The following is a 17357-nucleotide window of genomic DNA, read 5'->3' as shown; positions in this document are numbered from 1 at the left end:
TACCTTAAGAGAAGTCTTCCTCTGCACGTACAGTGTACGTCACCTAACGTAAGGCACCACTCACAACTGAAGCAGTGCGAAGTGGACTTGTACTGAAACAGTACAAGTCATAGTGCCCCGTTACACCTGGTAGCACTTTGTAGTCCGTCCAAGGACCACATTTCCCACATCTAACATGGACATGTTAGATGAAGTTGGACAGCAATGCCAGGATTGCATCGTTTCCTACGGTCGAACTCATTCGTTCAACCGCACTCCTTTCTATATCACTTAGAAAGGAGTAGCTTTCAGGGGAAACGTGATGCGTATTCCCACTATCATCTAACATGTCCATGTTAGATGTGGGAAATGTGGTCCTTGGACGGACTACAAAGTGCTACCAGGTGTAACGGGGCACTATGACTTGTACTGTTTCAGTACAAGTCCACTTCGCACTGCTTCAGTTGCGAGTGGTGCCCTACGTTAATTGACGTACACTGTACGTGCAGAGGAAGATTTCTCTTAAGGTAGTTAGCTTAAGAGGGTAAAATGAAAACTGTATTAAATATAATTAAGTGTCTCTTGTTCTATCTTTGTAAATGCTAACTTAATTATAATCTAATACTAAACATGTAAATGAATTCTTATCTCTTATCTGTAACTCTCTTTGATTACTCCTACAGCTGATTAGTCTGCGGAATAAATAGATATAATGGCCTTTACCTATTTATCGATAAGAATTCTGAATATTACTATATAAAATAATATCCTCCAAATATTATCTACCTTTTAGATAATATATTAATTAACAACCTTTAAGTGTTAATGTCATGTAACGATACACCCCGTTACACTTTAGGTATCCCAACCTGATGGACATCCGCAACCTGCTAAACAATTGTGCTGAGCGGATTACATCATACATTTCAGACGTGGATGATATAATTGAGGACCACCTTCCGACTCAGCCTGAGGACGAGCAGGATGACAGCCAGGAATTGCCTAAGATGACTGTCGTGGATGCTCAGAAAGCACTCGAAATGCTTGAGACATTCTGGCTGCAACAGGATGGCGATGCGCTGGGGTTCCTCAAGTCAATACAGCAGATGAAGGACCGGGTTGGAGAAATCCGCACAAACCAAAGGTTTCAGCCTGACATACGAGATTTTTTCAGACGTTAGTAGGTAGTGCTTTGGATTATTATACAGTATCTGATTTTTTCTTCAAGAAAAGTTATATGAATAATAAATTTAAAAGAAACGTGAGCTCAAATTGCATTTAATAATTTAATTACAGAGGTTTATTAATTAATGAATGTGCCCTAGTACAGAAAAGATATTTTATTCGACATAATAGGTTAGGAACATGAGCCAAAGCATGGAGTACGCTAGAAGTGTTCGAAGTGCTCTAAGCCCTCAGACGTTGTTTGTCTCTGCATTTCCCATTCTAATATCCGTGAGTCTATTGCACCGATCGCACAATATTTCATTTCTGCAGCTGGACGTTGTTGCGATCCTGGTCTGCGCTATGTTGTCGCAATTGCTCAGCAACCTCAACGCCGTCTACAGTAACTTTCAGCGCACGTTGCAGCCCATTAAATCTGAAACTAAAGACGTTAAGATTGTTCTCAAGTAAGTGTGCGTGTTGAGGTGATCTTTTGAATTTATTGGCTCTGACTCGTTTTAAATGACTCCAGCTTGTTGTCATTGACACAAATTCGCCGCTGGTCCTTTTTGTTTTACGGTCTACAGCTGACTCTACTTGGATTAACGCATGTCGTTTGTGCCAAAAGTATTGAAGCAACTAGATGCTTGGTGGTACTCGCCACATTGGCGCTTATTTACTGTCGACTTGGTGATGAGGCTTTGCTAGTGGGAGCAAAAGAAGCTGTGACAGCGTGGACGATTGGTCCAGTCTTGATGATAGGAACAAGTTTTTACCTCGTCGCAGAGGTGCCGTGGGCCATCGTCCTGTACGCATATATTGTAATGCTCTACACATGGGCTTTTTCTTTCCTAGACAGTGCCCGAGACGCGCCATTTGCCCGACGCATAGGACGGTCGGAAACATCGTTAGCGCTAAGGTTGGGGTTCCAGTGGACCTTTCAATGCTTTCTGCTGTTAGTGGTATCGTTCTATGGTGTCGTGCTTGTGGCGGGAATTGTGATGGGGCACTTGGGAAACATATTGCTGGTCGCAACGGTTGTCAAGGTTAAAACTATCAGCGAGGATTTCCGGCTCGAGCGACTAAATCACCTTCCCGGCCAATTTGCTAAGCTTGGTCTGGTTTTGGGTTTCGGATTCATCACTTCAATTCTTACCGGCCTGTCTTAGTGCATAACATGCTTATAAAACAGAAACTGTTTATTTTGATGCAATGAAGCTTTTTATAAAATCACGAAACCGAAAGTCCTTAATTCGACTATTCGGAAATTTGTCTTTGCCCCTGCCAATATACTGCTTTTCCAATCGGTTATATATTTGATACATTGATATAAAGGTGTCGAGCTACTTTTGACATGTGTACAAACGGCCTAGGAATCCGGCACAGAGCCTGCTTCTGCGTGTGTATTCTTACGAAGCAAGCGAAAGAATGCCCGTGCCATTGGAAGCGGCACGCGAACCGCTGGTGAGGTCGCTGGAGATGATGTCTTTGGTGATAACTGTTTCGACTCGTTGTGACTTTTCTTTCGAAGCAAAAATGCGTGAAAAGCATCACTTAAAGCTGAGCCCACAAAAGATGAATTTGGCGAAGGATGCTGCAAATTGTCGTCTTCGTGCACTGACGCAGCCACGTGACTAATGCGATTGATAAGCCACGAGTGCCACAGGAGGAAGGGAACATCTCGTGCAAGAATCTCACGGTACCACATCTCAATCGTAACGCGACTTGAGGAACTAAAGCACCGGTCGTGCAAATTGTTCTCATTAATAATACTTATTGCCGTTAGGTAGAAGTAGTGGTAGAGTTTCTTGTGCGTATTCATCTCCGACTCGGACACTGGTGCTTTGGAGCCGTCTTGTGCCACAACAGCAATCGATGAGGACGACACCTGAGTCTCCGCGAAGAAAGATCGTCTACGCTTCATCCTTAAAGGAGATGGCGTAGCCACCGCAGCACATTTAGTCACCGTACTATGAACACTCGTGACTTGCGGCTTGTTGTGCTCCATATCCGTTTCAAACTCCTTTATTTTGATACTTTCGTCGTCCGAATCACTTTCTTCGTCGTCACGATCGACACTTGCCTGCGTAAAGTACGACACGTGTTCCAAGAGCTCCAATTCTCGCTCCAATCGATTACACCGCGACTTAGAGGAGAGCAACAACTCGCTCAATCCATTGCTGCGCACCTCGGCGTCATCTCGAGCCTCTTCTGCCAGAATTAATTGTTTTCGCAGTTCTTTGGCTTCCGCCTCGTACAAATGAGCAGTTTTGCGCCACAGCTTTACTTCACTCTTGTCTTTTGCAAGTAATTGTTGCATTTTTCTACGCTCTGCCTCCACCTGTTTCCGATACGACTCTTCACTCTGAGCGACCAATGCCTCACACTCGAGAGCTTCTTGTTGCTGCTGCTCTGCCTGCTTTTTAAATTGCCTCAAGAACGCGAGTTCCGCTTCGTTTAACCGCTCTGCAGCGTGAAGTTCTTGGAGCTCGGCCTCAAGTTGAGCAATTGTGTCTAATTGATGCAAATGCCTTCGGTCATTGCTTGTGGCTTTAGACTCCCCTCTACGACATTGACAGCGATCGATGAATTGCTCGAACTCTTCGGCCAGACCCGCCATCTCTTCCTTAACGCGTAAGAACTTGCGCTCCCATTGCGCCGACTCTTGTTGTGCGTGTGCTGTCCGACGTTGCCACGTGTCCCGCTCCACTGAAATCTCGTGCGTTTCGGTCTCCAAACGAATTTTTAACGCCGCAGCCTCCATCTGAAGCTCTTCATTAGCCTCCAGCAGTCCCAGTCCATACTCGGCTGCTTGTTGAAGCTCCTACCAGAAGATAATGGACACGACTTCGTCAGTAATCTATCGCCAAGTAATTGTACGAAGCACTTTCATCTCCTACTTGTTCACGGCGTCCCATTAACAATTTTATTGCCTCTATCTGGCTTGATGCAGCCATGGGTGATACACCAACGGATCCGTCGTCACTACTTAAGGCATTTATTAATCACACGAGACATTTCTAGACCCACGTGCCCGCATCGCGCACCTAACGTAAGTTGCCTCGCACGTTTGCTCAGGTGTGGGTACAAGACGCTTCTTTTGAGTGGATTGACCCCCGTGCTGGCACTCTGCTTCCAGTACAGCATCGAAAGGAAGACGCATTAAGCTTTCTTATTGTTATACGCTAAGTGCGAAAGGTGTAGGTGCAAGTTACGACACCAGTTGCAAAGTCCACGCCCGACCTACTCAAGGTTTTGCGGATGCAGTGAATTCTTGTGAGATTGCTGCAAAGCTTACGAGACGCTTACAATCTAGAAAGAGCGCAACTATAAAACTTCCACTGCACGATATAGCCTATCTGAAACCTTCAATAGATGCGCTTGTTTTTTAATAGTTTTTGCTAAGTGCAAATTTGGGTGGAGAATAGTAACGGACATTTTGACAGACGAAGTGAAGCTCAAATCTTAAAGGCACGGTAAATAGTGCTTCTGGAGAACAATTCTATAGAGGTGGTTCCTAAGCTCACCATTAGTTACTGGATTGATTAAAGGTGGAACTCTATGCAGGTCGCAGCCAGTTTCTAAGAAGTCGAGATATGCCAACAGCCGAAATCTGTAGTCGAATGAGAAACTTAAACAAAATTATCATTCGTAATGACCTTCAACGTAAAATTTATGTTGTCACTTCTATAGTCGGGCTCTCGATATCTATAAAAAGTTTGCAATGAGCAATACGGTGCAGCCGCAACAGGCTGCACGCAAAAAAATGCAATATAATATTCGGCTTCGGTCAATGATCAAACTTCGGTGCATTATTTTTACTTAGAGGCGTCGTAAACGAGGATAATTAAAGCAGAAAAAATATTGCATCTGATGTTAAGTAAAATAGTGCCTTTTCTATAGCTCCAATGTCTCCATTCATCCCAAAGTGCACAAGAGCTAAATAAATTGAAACCTAGAATTTCTTAAAAAGATTTTGATACCTAAGAGTATTGTTTCGATCATGAGAAGCTCAAACCATTCGCAACGTCTTCCATTCCGCTGTCATTGCTTGTCATCCGTCGCCTACATGACGTTACAGCGTGAAGCCAGTCCTCCGGCACCAGCAGCCTGCTGCTGGGCTGCAGCGTCGCCCATCTTACTTATGAACGCATAAAGCTTGCCGTAGACAATGCCAATCACCGCAGGGCACCGAGGCGAGTTGACAAACGTGAGAATAGTTGCGTGCAAAGAGCGGAAAGCCTCTTGCAAGTGGGGCGAGATCATGTACCGCACCCGCAGCACTTGCCAATACAACACGAGCAGCAGGAAGTTGCGGGATGGTGTGAGCATCTCGAAAAGCAGCGCAAAGCCGATGGCGACATCAATATTCGCTGCTATTTGCGGCACGCGTGTGTACAGTTTCGCCCACTTGGCTCGCGTGCTTAGCGCTGGGAAGCTGGGGTCGCTGATGACTAGCGCTGTAAGAGGCACCAGCGCCTTGCTAGTCACAATCTTCACCACGCTCGAGTCAGATAGTCCCAGGACTTGCATTAAGGAATTCAAGTACGCAAAGTAGTGCACGATCTCGAGCAAAAAGACTGGCATCATGGCCAACCCGTGGGGTTCAGAGACCCAGAACACGAGGCAGAAGAAGAAAAGCTGAGCTGCAGGGTCTAGAAGCAGTCGCTGGGCGTAGCTAGCACTCCACTTCGGGATTCCGTGCGTAAAAGCTAAGAAACTGGCGTGATTTACTAGTGACAGCTTGAAAAAGTTGGCGTAGGCAACGGAGCTGGAGAGCAACGTGGGGACCCAGAAATTTCCAAAGCAGAGCAGCAATAAAATCCGTAGTAGGAACTGGTACAATTGGAACATATTGTGCTTGCTACCGAAAAGAAATGTCGTTAAAGTGGTAGTTGCATGCGGCGTCGAGGTCGAAGAGGAAGACGTGGTTGTTCCAGGGGTGACCAATTTGGCTTCGACGGCACGAAGCCCTTCGAGCAGTCCTGTATTCGACGCGTCCTGACTTAATCCATCTTTGTATGCCCTATACGCGTCGGTGTAGCGCCCTAGAGCATAGAGCGCCGCGCCGCGGCGCGAGTATCCCTTCGTCCACGTAGGCTGGAGCGCAATGCACTGGTCTGCGTCATTCAGCGCTTCGTTGGCTTTATTGAGCTTCAGCTGTGCTGCCGATCGGTTGCTGTAAAAGACATGCGCGTTTGAATCACTTGGGGCCACGGCCAGAGCTTCAGAGAAACAAGCCACGGCGTCGGAAAAGAGCCCCGCCGCAAAGGCCCGGTTGCCGCGGGATTTCGCTTGCTCCGCTGCCATCGCTTTTCTCGAATATCTACAAATATATATTGAAATTAAAAAAAGAATTCTCGTTCCTTTGCACCTTCGTGTTACATTATTGTGTCTTAATACAGTACAGCATGGAATGGCCACTATAGAGGGAGGCGCTTTGATCGAAGAGAGCTACTTCGAGTCAGAATCGGACGAGTCAATCACAATGACATCCCACAAATGCACATCTTTGGTCTCCACTGCTGCAGTGGCAGCACCTTTGATGTCGTGACAACTTGCGGCACCCTCCCCAGACAAGCATGATCGGCTTTTCTTAATCTCATCGCGCTTGATCTGGTCGTCCGCCCACAGGTCTCGAACGCATGGAGAACTGTACGGGTCTTCTCGCTTCATTTGCTCCACCTCGTCACCTGACTTCAAGGGCGTTTGGACTGGTGTAATCGCGTTTAAAGCCACCTCCTCGCGTTGCTTGATCTCTTGTCTTGCACTGCTTTCAGACTGCTGTCGCAACCGAACTGATGCAGCATAAGTCGGGTCTTCTTCGCGCATACTTTGAATTTCTCGAACTCGGCGCATGTTTTCCACCTTTTGATTCATCTCCGACCGCCGATCATACTCGGTCGCAACGCCACTACTCGCTTCATCCTTGCTCAAGTCAATAACTTGTCGTTTTTGATACGTGCGCGCCTTCGCGATCACATTGTGGCAAGTCAAAGCAAGCGCCGTCACATAATTTTCCACCCAACTCGAGCTTGGGTAATTCTTCGTCGTATTTGCCGAGCTAAACAGCGGGAGTTTCCAAACGGATGACAAGAGTTCATCCAGTCCGTAGCATTCAACGCCTTGGAGTAGCAAAATGTCGTGTCGTGGACTGCTCCACCAAGCTGGAAACGTCGTCGACGTGGCTCTGGCCTTGACAACTCGACTGACCAACTCGACAAGCTGACTCGGAGGTAGAATGAGAATTTGAGAACGTAAAAGCCGGAAAAGATCGACGCGGTGCAGCAATCGTCGGCATTGCGTAATCGAGAGAAGCCAAATGCCACGCTTTCCACCCAGAATGGAGTTCGCCTCACTCACAATTCGATCTCCCAACGCGTTCGCCCCAGGTAGCAGGCGTCGGCGACATAGAAGCTCGAGATCTCGCGCTTCCGCCACAACTTCCTCCAACGGACAGTCTCCAATCTGAAGCTGACTGTCCTGCAGAAAGTAGCGCCACTTTTCGTTGCGCTCGCGATTGTCACGGCATACACTCATGTCTGGGATGCCGTACGAAAACACAAGCTTTGCAAATTGGTTGTGACGCACGTTATCAATCGACACACTTGATTTTTGATGTACTTGCAGAGTACTTTGGTGCTCGTGGAGACGTAGCAATTGCTGCTGCAATTCTTGATGAAGCCGTTGCTGTTGCAGATTCTTCGTAGACGTTACGTTTGTCAATGTCTCTACTGATGTCGCAGAAGTCGCAACGTGATTGGTTTCATACGCTGTCCATGAGTGCACTAGAATCTTTAGGCGCCGGTTGAGGCTAGCCACGTTTGGCCATATAGCTAGTGGATACCGTTTCGCACGCTCACCAAAGAATGTTGAATCCACGATGCGGCTTGACGGTAGTCGTCCTCTCAACCATCCCTCGCGATGTACGTGAATCATGAGCATTACGTCATCGACACGATAAATCCACCAAGGTGCAACCGGCTCGGGTGCGTTCAAAGGGACTAGCGATCGGAGAATTTGCAATGCCTGCTTCCGGTCTTCAGTTCTCTCTTGTTCGAGCTCGTGCGAAGTCAGGGCCTTGGATGGTGCATTACTTTTTAAACCATGCTCCTTGGAAAGCACCTTCTCGTCCTCTCCAAAAGATGTTATTTCGCCACGTGCAGCAGCAACAGTCTCAACTTTTCCGCCACTTGGTATCAAAAGGTTTATCGCATCAATTTTGCACATGCTGTCACCGGCATTTGTTACAATGCTTGCAACGGAGTTTTTTGAAGACTTTGAGGTGCAATTCGTCACTAATGTATCCTCAGTGAGTGTCATTGTCAATTTCTCGTTGGGAGCACTACCTGTTGAAAGCGCTGACTTAGCATGCCCGTCTTGAGAAATTATTTTAGCTTCCACAGGTTTTGCAAAAGAATCCTCACATTCGGAAGAGGTCATTATTTTACTGTTGGCAGAAGCCGCGGATGTAACAACATGGCTTTGGTCTGCGCCTTTAGTGCCTTCACTTTCATTATTTATAACGGCGGTTGTTTGCTTAGATAAAAGCTTTGCGACAGCCTCTCCCGTCTCCATGACAGTTGCGGCTTCCCCTGTTTTATCACTATGACTCGTGTCAAGAGATGACGGCAGTGTACCAGTCTCAATCAGTTTATTGACCTCAGCTTCGCTTCCAACCTTTTGCAGGCCTTCAATAACGCTAACAAGCGCTGGCATGTTTGCACATTTAAGCCGCACAAACTCGTTCAGTCTAAACATCGTATCAATCTGATGCAACTTGGCACGTAAATTACGTGCAGTTTGAACCTTATAATCTGAAATCCACATTTGTATAGGCACCCCTACAGCCAAAAGATTAGCAAGTCGCATATCCTTGAGCATGGGCGTAAGAAAGGAATAGTGACGGACTGACAAGCTCAGCTCAAAAGCATACTTCTCCAATGGTGATGTCAAGCCAGCGTCTGCAAACGATATCATGTAAACTTGACTTGGACGCAATTCCAATCCAATTCGCCCGAAAGTCGCTATCGCCGTGGTTACGCGTATCATTCCAATTACATATTCTTGAGCAAATTTGCTTAATTCGCTATCTGAGTAAATTTCCAAATCTCGAGCATATTGTTTCATATCGCCCCATCGCCCGTATCCAAAACACCCGAGAAGATCAGCAATTTGGTCTCCGTAGTGATAGATCGGCAGCACCGGCTGTTTCGAGCGTTTTCCTCGACTATTGACAGACTCGGCGCCGACTTCCATTGCAGCATCGCTCGAGTCATCATCATTGTCTTCGGAAACTACAAATTCTTCGTCTTTTTGAATACCGAGCTCCGGAAACAATTTTTTTCGAGAATTCGTCGATTCCTCTCCGCTCTCGGCCTTGTCGTCATCCATCACGTAGGACTTCACCTTCCGTCGGCACCGCCTTTTTTGCAGAGGCGACGGCTCCGTCGTCTTTTGTTCCTCAACTCCATTCAAACCAATGACCTTTGTCCAAAAATTAGGGTCGTCAACGTCTACCTCTTCGTCCGGATTAGTCGAACTCACAAAAGTTGCCTTCGAAAACGAAGACATCACGCTCTTCTTCTCATTTCCGTCAACATCTCGAGTTGGATCATGCACAATTGTGGTACTACGGCTAAGAATTTGATCGATGCTTTCCTCTCCGAATTGTTTGCTTGCTGCCTCGGCTTCACTTTCTTTCTCCTTGAACATCTCATACGCGCCATGTTTCAGCAAATTTTCAATCTCTTCTTTCGACATGCGATCATTAGCCTTCTTTGACTTTGCTTTGCCTTTAAGTTTTGCAACCGGGTCATCATTCTTTACACCTCCTAGCACCGCTTGATCCAGTCCGAGCTTTAACGACGCTTTGTGAAACATGTGCAGCTCGTATGTTTTCGATGTGAGTAGTCGATAGATTTTCACACTTTTCTTCTGACCAATTCGATGACAACGCGCTTGCGCCTGAAGGTCATTTTGCGGATTCCAGTCGCTGTCGTATATTATCACAGTATCAGCAGCTGTCAAATTAATGCCCACACCACCTGCACGGGTGCTCAATAGCATGATAAAAGAGTTACTTCCTTCGCGACAGAATCGATCAATTGCTGACTGTCTCTCATTGCCGGTTATATTGCCATCAATGCGCTCACCGTTGTAGCGACGTAGCGATAAGTAATCCTGCAGAATGTCCAACATTATTTTGAATTGCGAGAAAATCAGCACGCGATGCCCAGAGTCTTTCAAGCGCGGCAATAGCTTGTCGAGAAGAACCAACTTGCCCGATGTATCCACGAGACTTTCGCTAACTTTTCGTTCAATTTCCTCTTTCGACACTCCGCTTTGTTTTTCTCGACGCTTCACTTCGCGCTCCTCCACCCCCTTCACGAGAAAGGGATGGTTGCAACACTTACGGAGCTCCATTAAAACATTCATCAAGCTCGGCGTATCTCCTTTCTTGCCACCTCTTGACAGAAACTCGGTATTCTTTTCGTAAATGGCGCGATAATATTGTTTTTGAAGCACGGTGAGCTCGACTTCGATAATAGTCTCCTCTTTCGGAGCTAGCGACTTTTCGACGTCTTCTTTCATGCGGCGAAGCAAGTACGGTTTAAGCTCCATGTGCAAGCGCTCAACCTGTGCAGAATCTGTCAATTCACCAAACTTTTCGAGAAAGTTTTCTTTTGAAGCAAAATTCTCGGTGTCGAGGAAGTTTAGCAGCACCCAAAGTTCCTCAACGTTATTTTGAAGCGGTGTCCCAGTCAGCAGCAACATGTTTTCATACGTATACCTTGTATGCAGGATATTTGATAGCTTCGAATTCCGGTTCTTAAGACGATGAGCTTCGTCCACAACCATCAGTTGCCAATCAATTTGAGCCAATTTGTACAAGTCGGTTGCGGAAGCCATTTCAAAAGTGGTAATCAGCACATCAAAACGGTAGCAGCTGCGTTTTTGACGCGAGGTAGCCAATTTGCTGCTGCTACTGTTTCCTATTAGCTCATCGGCACGCACTAGTTCGTCTTCTGACATGAAAAACTCGTATTTCTGCAAAATTTCTCGTGCGGCAGCGGAACCATGATAGACAACGGCATTAAGGTTGGTCCAGCTGTCGAATTCGCGTTGCCAGTGACCCAACGTCGAAAGTGGGGCCACAATAATAAAAGGTTGGGGTGTATGCTCCACGACAGCAAGATGATTAATGTACATGACCGTCTGCACAGTTTTTCCAAGACCCATTTCATCTGCAAGCATCGAGTTACGTTTTTGGTACCAATTAAATAGCAGCCAATTGACTCCTGTGAGCTGATATTCACGCAGCACAAAATTTTGTTCTTTTTTGCATGGTGGAGGAGACTCGGCAGTGTAGCCCCTGAAATTCTTGCGCTTGGTGTGCGACACGGCTTTTCCAAATGCTATTTTTTTATAGCGCTTAGAGGCTCTAATAATCCGATCGTTGTACTGCTTTAAAGCCGCGTCATCGCCGACATCATCTTCCCGCTCCCAAGTAATATCATCGTACGAAAGAGCCTTCCACTTGATAAGAAAATACTGAAGGTTGCTTTCATTGTTCGCAGCATCATCGGGGGCAAAATCATCGAGTGGTTTGTCACTAATCTCAAGAATCCGATCCACGCTTCGAAATTCCGGATTAAAGTATTCGTCTCCTTGTATTTCTTGGGTGTAGAGAGCAGGTTCTTTCTCACGAAATCGCTGTATCTTCCCTTTTGCGCTCTTGTCTGTCTCGAGCAATTCATCTTCTGTTTGCCAGCTAGCATGAAGATATGACAGCGTCTTCCATTTCACTAGGAATCGCTCTTCTCCAGTATCGTCGACCACATTCTCATCAGTCGCGGAATCTTTGCATCGCTCTTGCTCTTGATCCTCCCCAACCTCTTCCTTGTCTTCATTTTTCTCATCCTCAGGAGGCAAGAATATTGAGCAGTGTGTCAAAAAGCGAGTGGTCTTGTTCCAGCAGATTTTCTTCCACTCCTTTTGCGTGTGCACTTCGCAAGCCAGGATCTTGTCAATAATAAACCCATCCGATTCGGGTTCTTCTCCGTCGTCGTCGCTATCATTGGCACTATCCGCCTCCTCACTCGACTCTGCCAATGCTCTTTTTTTCTTTGCTCTCGCCTTCCTATTCGCCTTCTGTTTCGCTTTGGACTTGGACTTTCGCTTTTCATCTTCGTCGTCACTGCTCATGACAAAATCGTCGTTCGACAAGTTCGTCACAGGCTGAGCGGATTTGCGGTGGCGTCCACTACGTCGCCGATTCCGATCAAATTCTGGCTCTTCATCCTCTGATGAGGCCTCTACGTGGTCAACATAATCCTCCGTGGCGTCTTCATCCACTTCCTCCATCTCATCTTCCTCTTGTTCTTCATGTTTAATATGCTGTCCATTGATAACATCATATCAATAAGCAAAGGATAGTCATTGGTTAAAATTAACCAAAGATCCCATTCCAAAGAAGAAGCTGTACCTTGATCTGCATGCTCGTTTGGCGTCGCCTTTTGGCTGGGCGGTCAGCGTGTGGCGAATTAAAGCTATGATTCCTAGCCTCGTCGACTTCATTCCTGCGTCTTGTGCACAGTTTGGGTCGTTTCGTTAGAGCCGAGTCTTCCAGTGTCATCTCGCATTCGGAGCTGGAGCTCGACAGCTCAATGGCCTCCACCGTCGCGCTAGAATTGCTGTGCTTGACCTTACGATGAATAATTATAGCAATTAGAGATCAAAATTGCAGTTTTTTTGTGCAGGTGGCCTTGATACGCACCATGGCGGTCGATTCTGTGCGCACTGAGCTAAAAAGCAGGAGTGCGTGTATCGTCACGTGATTGGTTCAATATTTTCAAGAATATTATAATTAATTTTGAGATTATGAAAAGAAATGGATGGCCTGTGACAAGGAATAAAATAGATATAAAGACATAATGACATAATACCGTATTCATTGCTTGACTTATTTGTTTTAATCGGATTACATCCTCCCCTTACGAAAAATGACAGTATCTTTTAATGACTTACAGTTTCTAACGTATTCGAAAAATAAACAGCAACACTTCACGATGCTGCTGTGATTGTATTGTGCGATAAACAATGGGCCAGCACATTTCTGGAAAATCACTATTCCAGTCCTGAAGTCGCAACTTTAAGGTTACATGACACGATTACTGTTGATTTGTGTAACGGGTGTAACGGGGCACTACGACTTGTACTGCTTGAGCACAATTCCACTTCGCACTGCTTCAGTTGCGAGTGGTGCCTTACGTTATTTCACGTACACTAGAACGTGCAGAGAAAGACTTCTCTTTAAGACAACTAGCTTAAAGAGGGATAAATGAAAACTGTATTAATATAATTAAGTATCTCTTCTTTCTACCTGTCAATGCTAACTTAATTATAAATTAACTAAACATGCAATTGAAATCTTATTTGTCTCTCTCTATTTGTTTACGTTTACAGCTGATTAGTATGCTGGATAAATATATATAATGGCATATACCTATTTATGGATAAGATTTCTGAACATTACTATATAAAGTGATATCCTACAAATATTATCTACCTTTACATAATATATTAATTAACAACCTTTAAGTGTTAATTTCATGTTACGATACAACCCGTTACATCACCCTCCCTTAAACGACGATCACTCTGACTGTCATTGGATGGAGTGGTCACTTTGTGACCACTTAATCTTAAAAATGATAATTATTGGTCAGAACCATCATTTTTATTCCATCGCATGAAGAACAAATTCATGCGGGGTGTTGATAGTGCTGCGCCTTCGGCTGCGGTTCATGCAGCCGCGGGTGACGCACTGTTATCTCTTGCGGCAGACGGAACGTCTGCCGTAGTGTCTCCCACTCGCACAACACTAGATGTTGCGAGTGCACATGGTGATTCACCACGTGAATACGACCCCTCTTTGGAGGTCGACTACGAATGCGAGTCGGACGAAATAACCGACTCGGGGAGAATCGAACAGTCGCCTGATAGACGTCAGGCGGCTGACTATGAGCCTTCGAATGAGAAGGCTAATTCTGATAGACGAGTTAATAGTCTATTTGGATCCGACGATGAGGATGATCCCTCATCGCCCGTTCGATCTCCCATACGGTCACCTGCACGTGTTTCTGTGCAAGGTGATGACGATGGCGTAAATAATCGTAAGAAAAGTTCTTGTCGTACCCCTGCTTCAGTTGGTACCACTCAGGGAAGTGAAGACAATAAAGAGTCTCATCTCGCCCCTGAAAAGAAGCCGCGGCTTTTGCCAGAACGGCTAATCAATAGCTAGTCTGGAGAGACTACTCCTCACTATAAATTTCCCTTATTTTTTGTGACAAAGCTGCATGGCCTTGATCCCAGCGCGAAGAACTTTCTCGCTGAGGAAGATTTTTATCTCGATGCTTTTCTAAAGTATCAATGGTTTAGTGGCAACAATAAGCAAGATAAAGTCTCACTTATGCAAGCCTGGATCGCGTTCATTCGCAATGTCAAAGACATTGGACGCGAAGCCTGGCTTCAAAAACTTAACACGAGTCGTTTTTTGAGAAACGAACTCCAACCGGTGCAAAGTATAAATTGCATCGGTTGTTACGTGAGGCTAGGCTTCCATGCCTCATGTGGGGTGATCCCTGTCCGTGTTGTGTTGACAACACGAAGAGAGTAAATAGGGATGTCTATTCCCTTTCTTCGCCCTGAAGAAGGGCTCGCATCTCTATTGAAATGCGGGATGCGATTGACGTTTTACAAATGATTTACAAGCGCCTGGGGCGCGTGTTTTCCGAGGGGCTTTCTGAACCATCGGATGGGTCTCGTCATACTGACGGACGAGGCCCTCAACGTCAGCAACCAGCTGGGAACGAGGCTCCCAGCTGTCAAGTGAAGGTGGATAACCACGCCAGCGAACAAGATAACTCGTTCGCTGCCCCTTCACATCACAGTGGCTCTGGATACGTTCCACAAGAAAACGTTGACCACCGTGGCAATCCACCAATGGTTGTGGTGTAGGAGGGAAAATTAGATCCGAACCGTGGGTCGGATCTAATGTCGAAGATCGACAAAACCGATCACTTCCTCTATGATTTGAAGGAGGGACTTAACCACGAGCGCGGCAAGCGTCGCTCGTTGGAGCAGACGGTGCAGGCTCACTATATCGAGCGGTTGGAAGACCGTTGAAGAGTGCTACTCCATGTTGGAGTACGAACGGAAATACCGCGCTGTTCGTGTTGAGCTGTCGTCAGCTCATCGCTCTTTCGTGGGTATTCGGAATCGGCATGAGAAACTCCAGGTTCAACATGAGAATCTGGTTCGCGATCACAAGAATCTTTAAGGGATTCTTGAAAAGGGTGGTCAGATCCGTCCCCTGAAGAAGCCGCGTACTGATGGTTCGGGCGAAGCCGACCAACATAAAACGTAGGATGCGTTCGCATCCTTCGTGGTAATTCTATTGTGTACGCATTGCCTCTGCGATGCAGTACACGGAAAGGCCGAATGGACTTGGGTAGTAGTTTACTGCTACCCACATTAGTGACTTAACGCTTAGGTAAGTTTGCCGTAGAGAGTAGCACTAGATCATTAATTTTAAATGAATGAACATTTGCTCTTCCATGTTTTTCTGCGTTCCGTTTCTGACGATCCACTACGTTAGCAATGGAATCCTTTTCGAAACGGATCACTGAATCTCGAGTCAGCAGAAATTCCTCTGCTAACTCATTTGTTGTGTATTTTTAGTACGCTTTGTGCGCACTGCCATGAGATCTTTCTCAAAATCGACTTCTTCGATGTCGATTTCTTCGACATCGACATCACTCGCGTCGTTGTTAACTTCGACGCGTGATGAGTATGAGCCAGAAATGGTTTTACTCGTACGAGTCCATCCCCCTTAAACTAGAGAATCCCTCTTATTGGGTGGGAATGCGAGGATGGCGTAAGCCATTCACGAAGAACGGTGTATGCGTTGTTGACGCGTGCACCGAGTTATTGATGGCGAATTCGACCATCGGTAAAAACTCGCTCCAATTCGGATACGATTAGACGTGAACCTCGAAGTATCTCTTGAAGCACGCGATTTGCGCGTTCTGTTTGATACTGACATAGTCAGCCGTGTTCCGAGAGATCGGAGCATGGATTGCCAGAACTCCGCCGTGAATCGTGGATCACTATCCGAGACCAATTCACGGGGTAAACTGTGGAGTTTGAATACCGTGTCAATTAAGACACGGGCACAACCCGGAGCCGTAATCGACTCTGGTACTGCAGGAATATGTACCATCTTGCTGAATCTGTCTACAAAAACAAGGATTTCATTGTTTTTGTGGTCGTCTTCGGGAAATCCGAAGACGAAGTCCATAGATACGGACTGCCAACACACTGCCGGAAGTGGTAGAGGGTGATGAGGCGCACGGGATGAAGGGCTAGGCTTCACCCGTTGCCATACCTCGCAAGCACGAATGTACTTGCACACGAACTGATAGTGGTGGCGCCAGTAAACGTCGCGGCTTACTGAGAGGTAAGTCTTCTCATGTCCACGATGTCCATTTGTTGGAGCATCGTGACACTCATACGTGATGCGCAAGCGCAAATCATTGTGATTTGGGACGACGCCACGTGGGGTGTCGCCGGTAACGGCTGTGTAATATAATAAGCCGTTACGTGTTGTGTATCGATCGGATGATGATCGATATAAAGCCGGTAGATCTTTAAAAGTTTTATTGGATGTCTTCATTAAATGATCCATCAAACATAGAAGGTCCTTATCTTCTTTGTAGGCTTTTTTTATGTCATCAACTAAGGTTGATGACGGAACACTCGTAGTGAGTGTTGCAACAGTGGGATAAATTTCACTGTTAGAGTGCACTGCTGACTCGAAATCGGGTCGGCGTGATAACGTATCAGCGACGACATTTTAAGTGGTCTTGGTTTATACTCGACGGAGATATTATACTCCGCGAAGAAGGATAGCCACCTCGCCATTCTTTGCGAGAGGTGTGGGCTATTTACGGCCGTGCGTAATGACGCATGGTCGTATATACGATAAACGGTCTATCTCCGAGGAGATAGACCCTAAATTTAGCGAATGCATATTTCATGGCAAGGAGTTCCTTGTCATGCACTGGGTAATTGCGTTCAGCTGGTTGCAGCTGATGCGATTGGTAACAGACGACGCGCTCCGCGCCGTCTGTATCGTATTGCATTAACGC

General features: G+C 46.2%; 4 protein-coding genes across 4 annotated transcripts; 1 reads left to right on the top strand and 3 right to left on the bottom strand.

Annotated features, from left to right (window-relative positions):
• Positions 1–1356: 1356 nt before the first annotated feature.
• On the top strand, positions 1357–2446 carry CCR75_005394 (uncharacterized protein; the record flags this gene model as incomplete). Its single annotated transcript, XM_067963475.1, has 2 exons — positions 1357–1610; positions 1676–2446. The coding sequence occupies 2 exons, from the start codon at positions 1357–1359 to the stop codon at positions 2310–2312; spliced, it is 891 nt and encodes a 296-aa protein (XP_067818291.1). The 3' UTR covers positions 2313–2446.
• CCR75_005395 (uncharacterized protein) lies at positions 2437–4513 on the bottom strand. Its single transcript, XM_067963476.1, has 3 exons — positions 4191–4513; positions 4044–4128; positions 2437–3967 (listed from the first exon to the last, which is right to left on the bottom strand). The coding sequence occupies exons 1-3, from the start codon at positions 4304–4306 to the stop codon at positions 2513–2515; spliced, it is 1656 nt and encodes a 551-aa protein (XP_067818292.1). The 5' UTR covers positions 4307–4513; the 3' UTR covers positions 2437–2512.
• Positions 4514–4727: 214 nt separating this feature from the next.
• On the bottom strand, positions 4728–6556 carry CCR75_005396 (uncharacterized protein; the record flags this gene model as incomplete). The annotated part of the gene is made up of 2 exons (XM_067963477.1): positions 4728–6469; positions 6552–6556. 2 exons carry the CDS (start codon positions 6554–6556, stop codon positions 5209–5211), a joined length of 1266 nt encoding a protein of 421 aa, XP_067818293.1. The 3' UTR covers positions 4728–5208.
• Positions 6557–6597: 41 nt separating this feature from the next.
• On the bottom strand, positions 6598–13100 carry CCR75_005397 (uncharacterized protein; the record flags this gene model as incomplete). Its single annotated transcript, XM_067963478.1, has 3 exons — positions 6598–12543; positions 12632–12850; positions 13092–13100. 3 exons carry the CDS (start codon positions 13098–13100, stop codon positions 6598–6600), a joined length of 6174 nt encoding a protein of 2057 aa, XP_067818294.1.
• Between the last annotated feature and the right edge of the window lie 4257 nt (positions 13101–17357).

Source organism: Bremia lactucae, linkage group LG9 (assembly GCF_004359215.1).
Source record: "Bremia lactucae strain SF5 linkage group LG9, whole genome shotgun sequence".
NCBI classification, from domain to species: Eukaryota; Oomycota; class Peronosporomycetes; order Peronosporales; family Peronosporaceae; genus Bremia; species Bremia lactucae.
The sequence above is the reverse complement of the archived record's forward strand: the minus strand, read 5'-3'. Positions and strand labels throughout refer to the sequence as shown.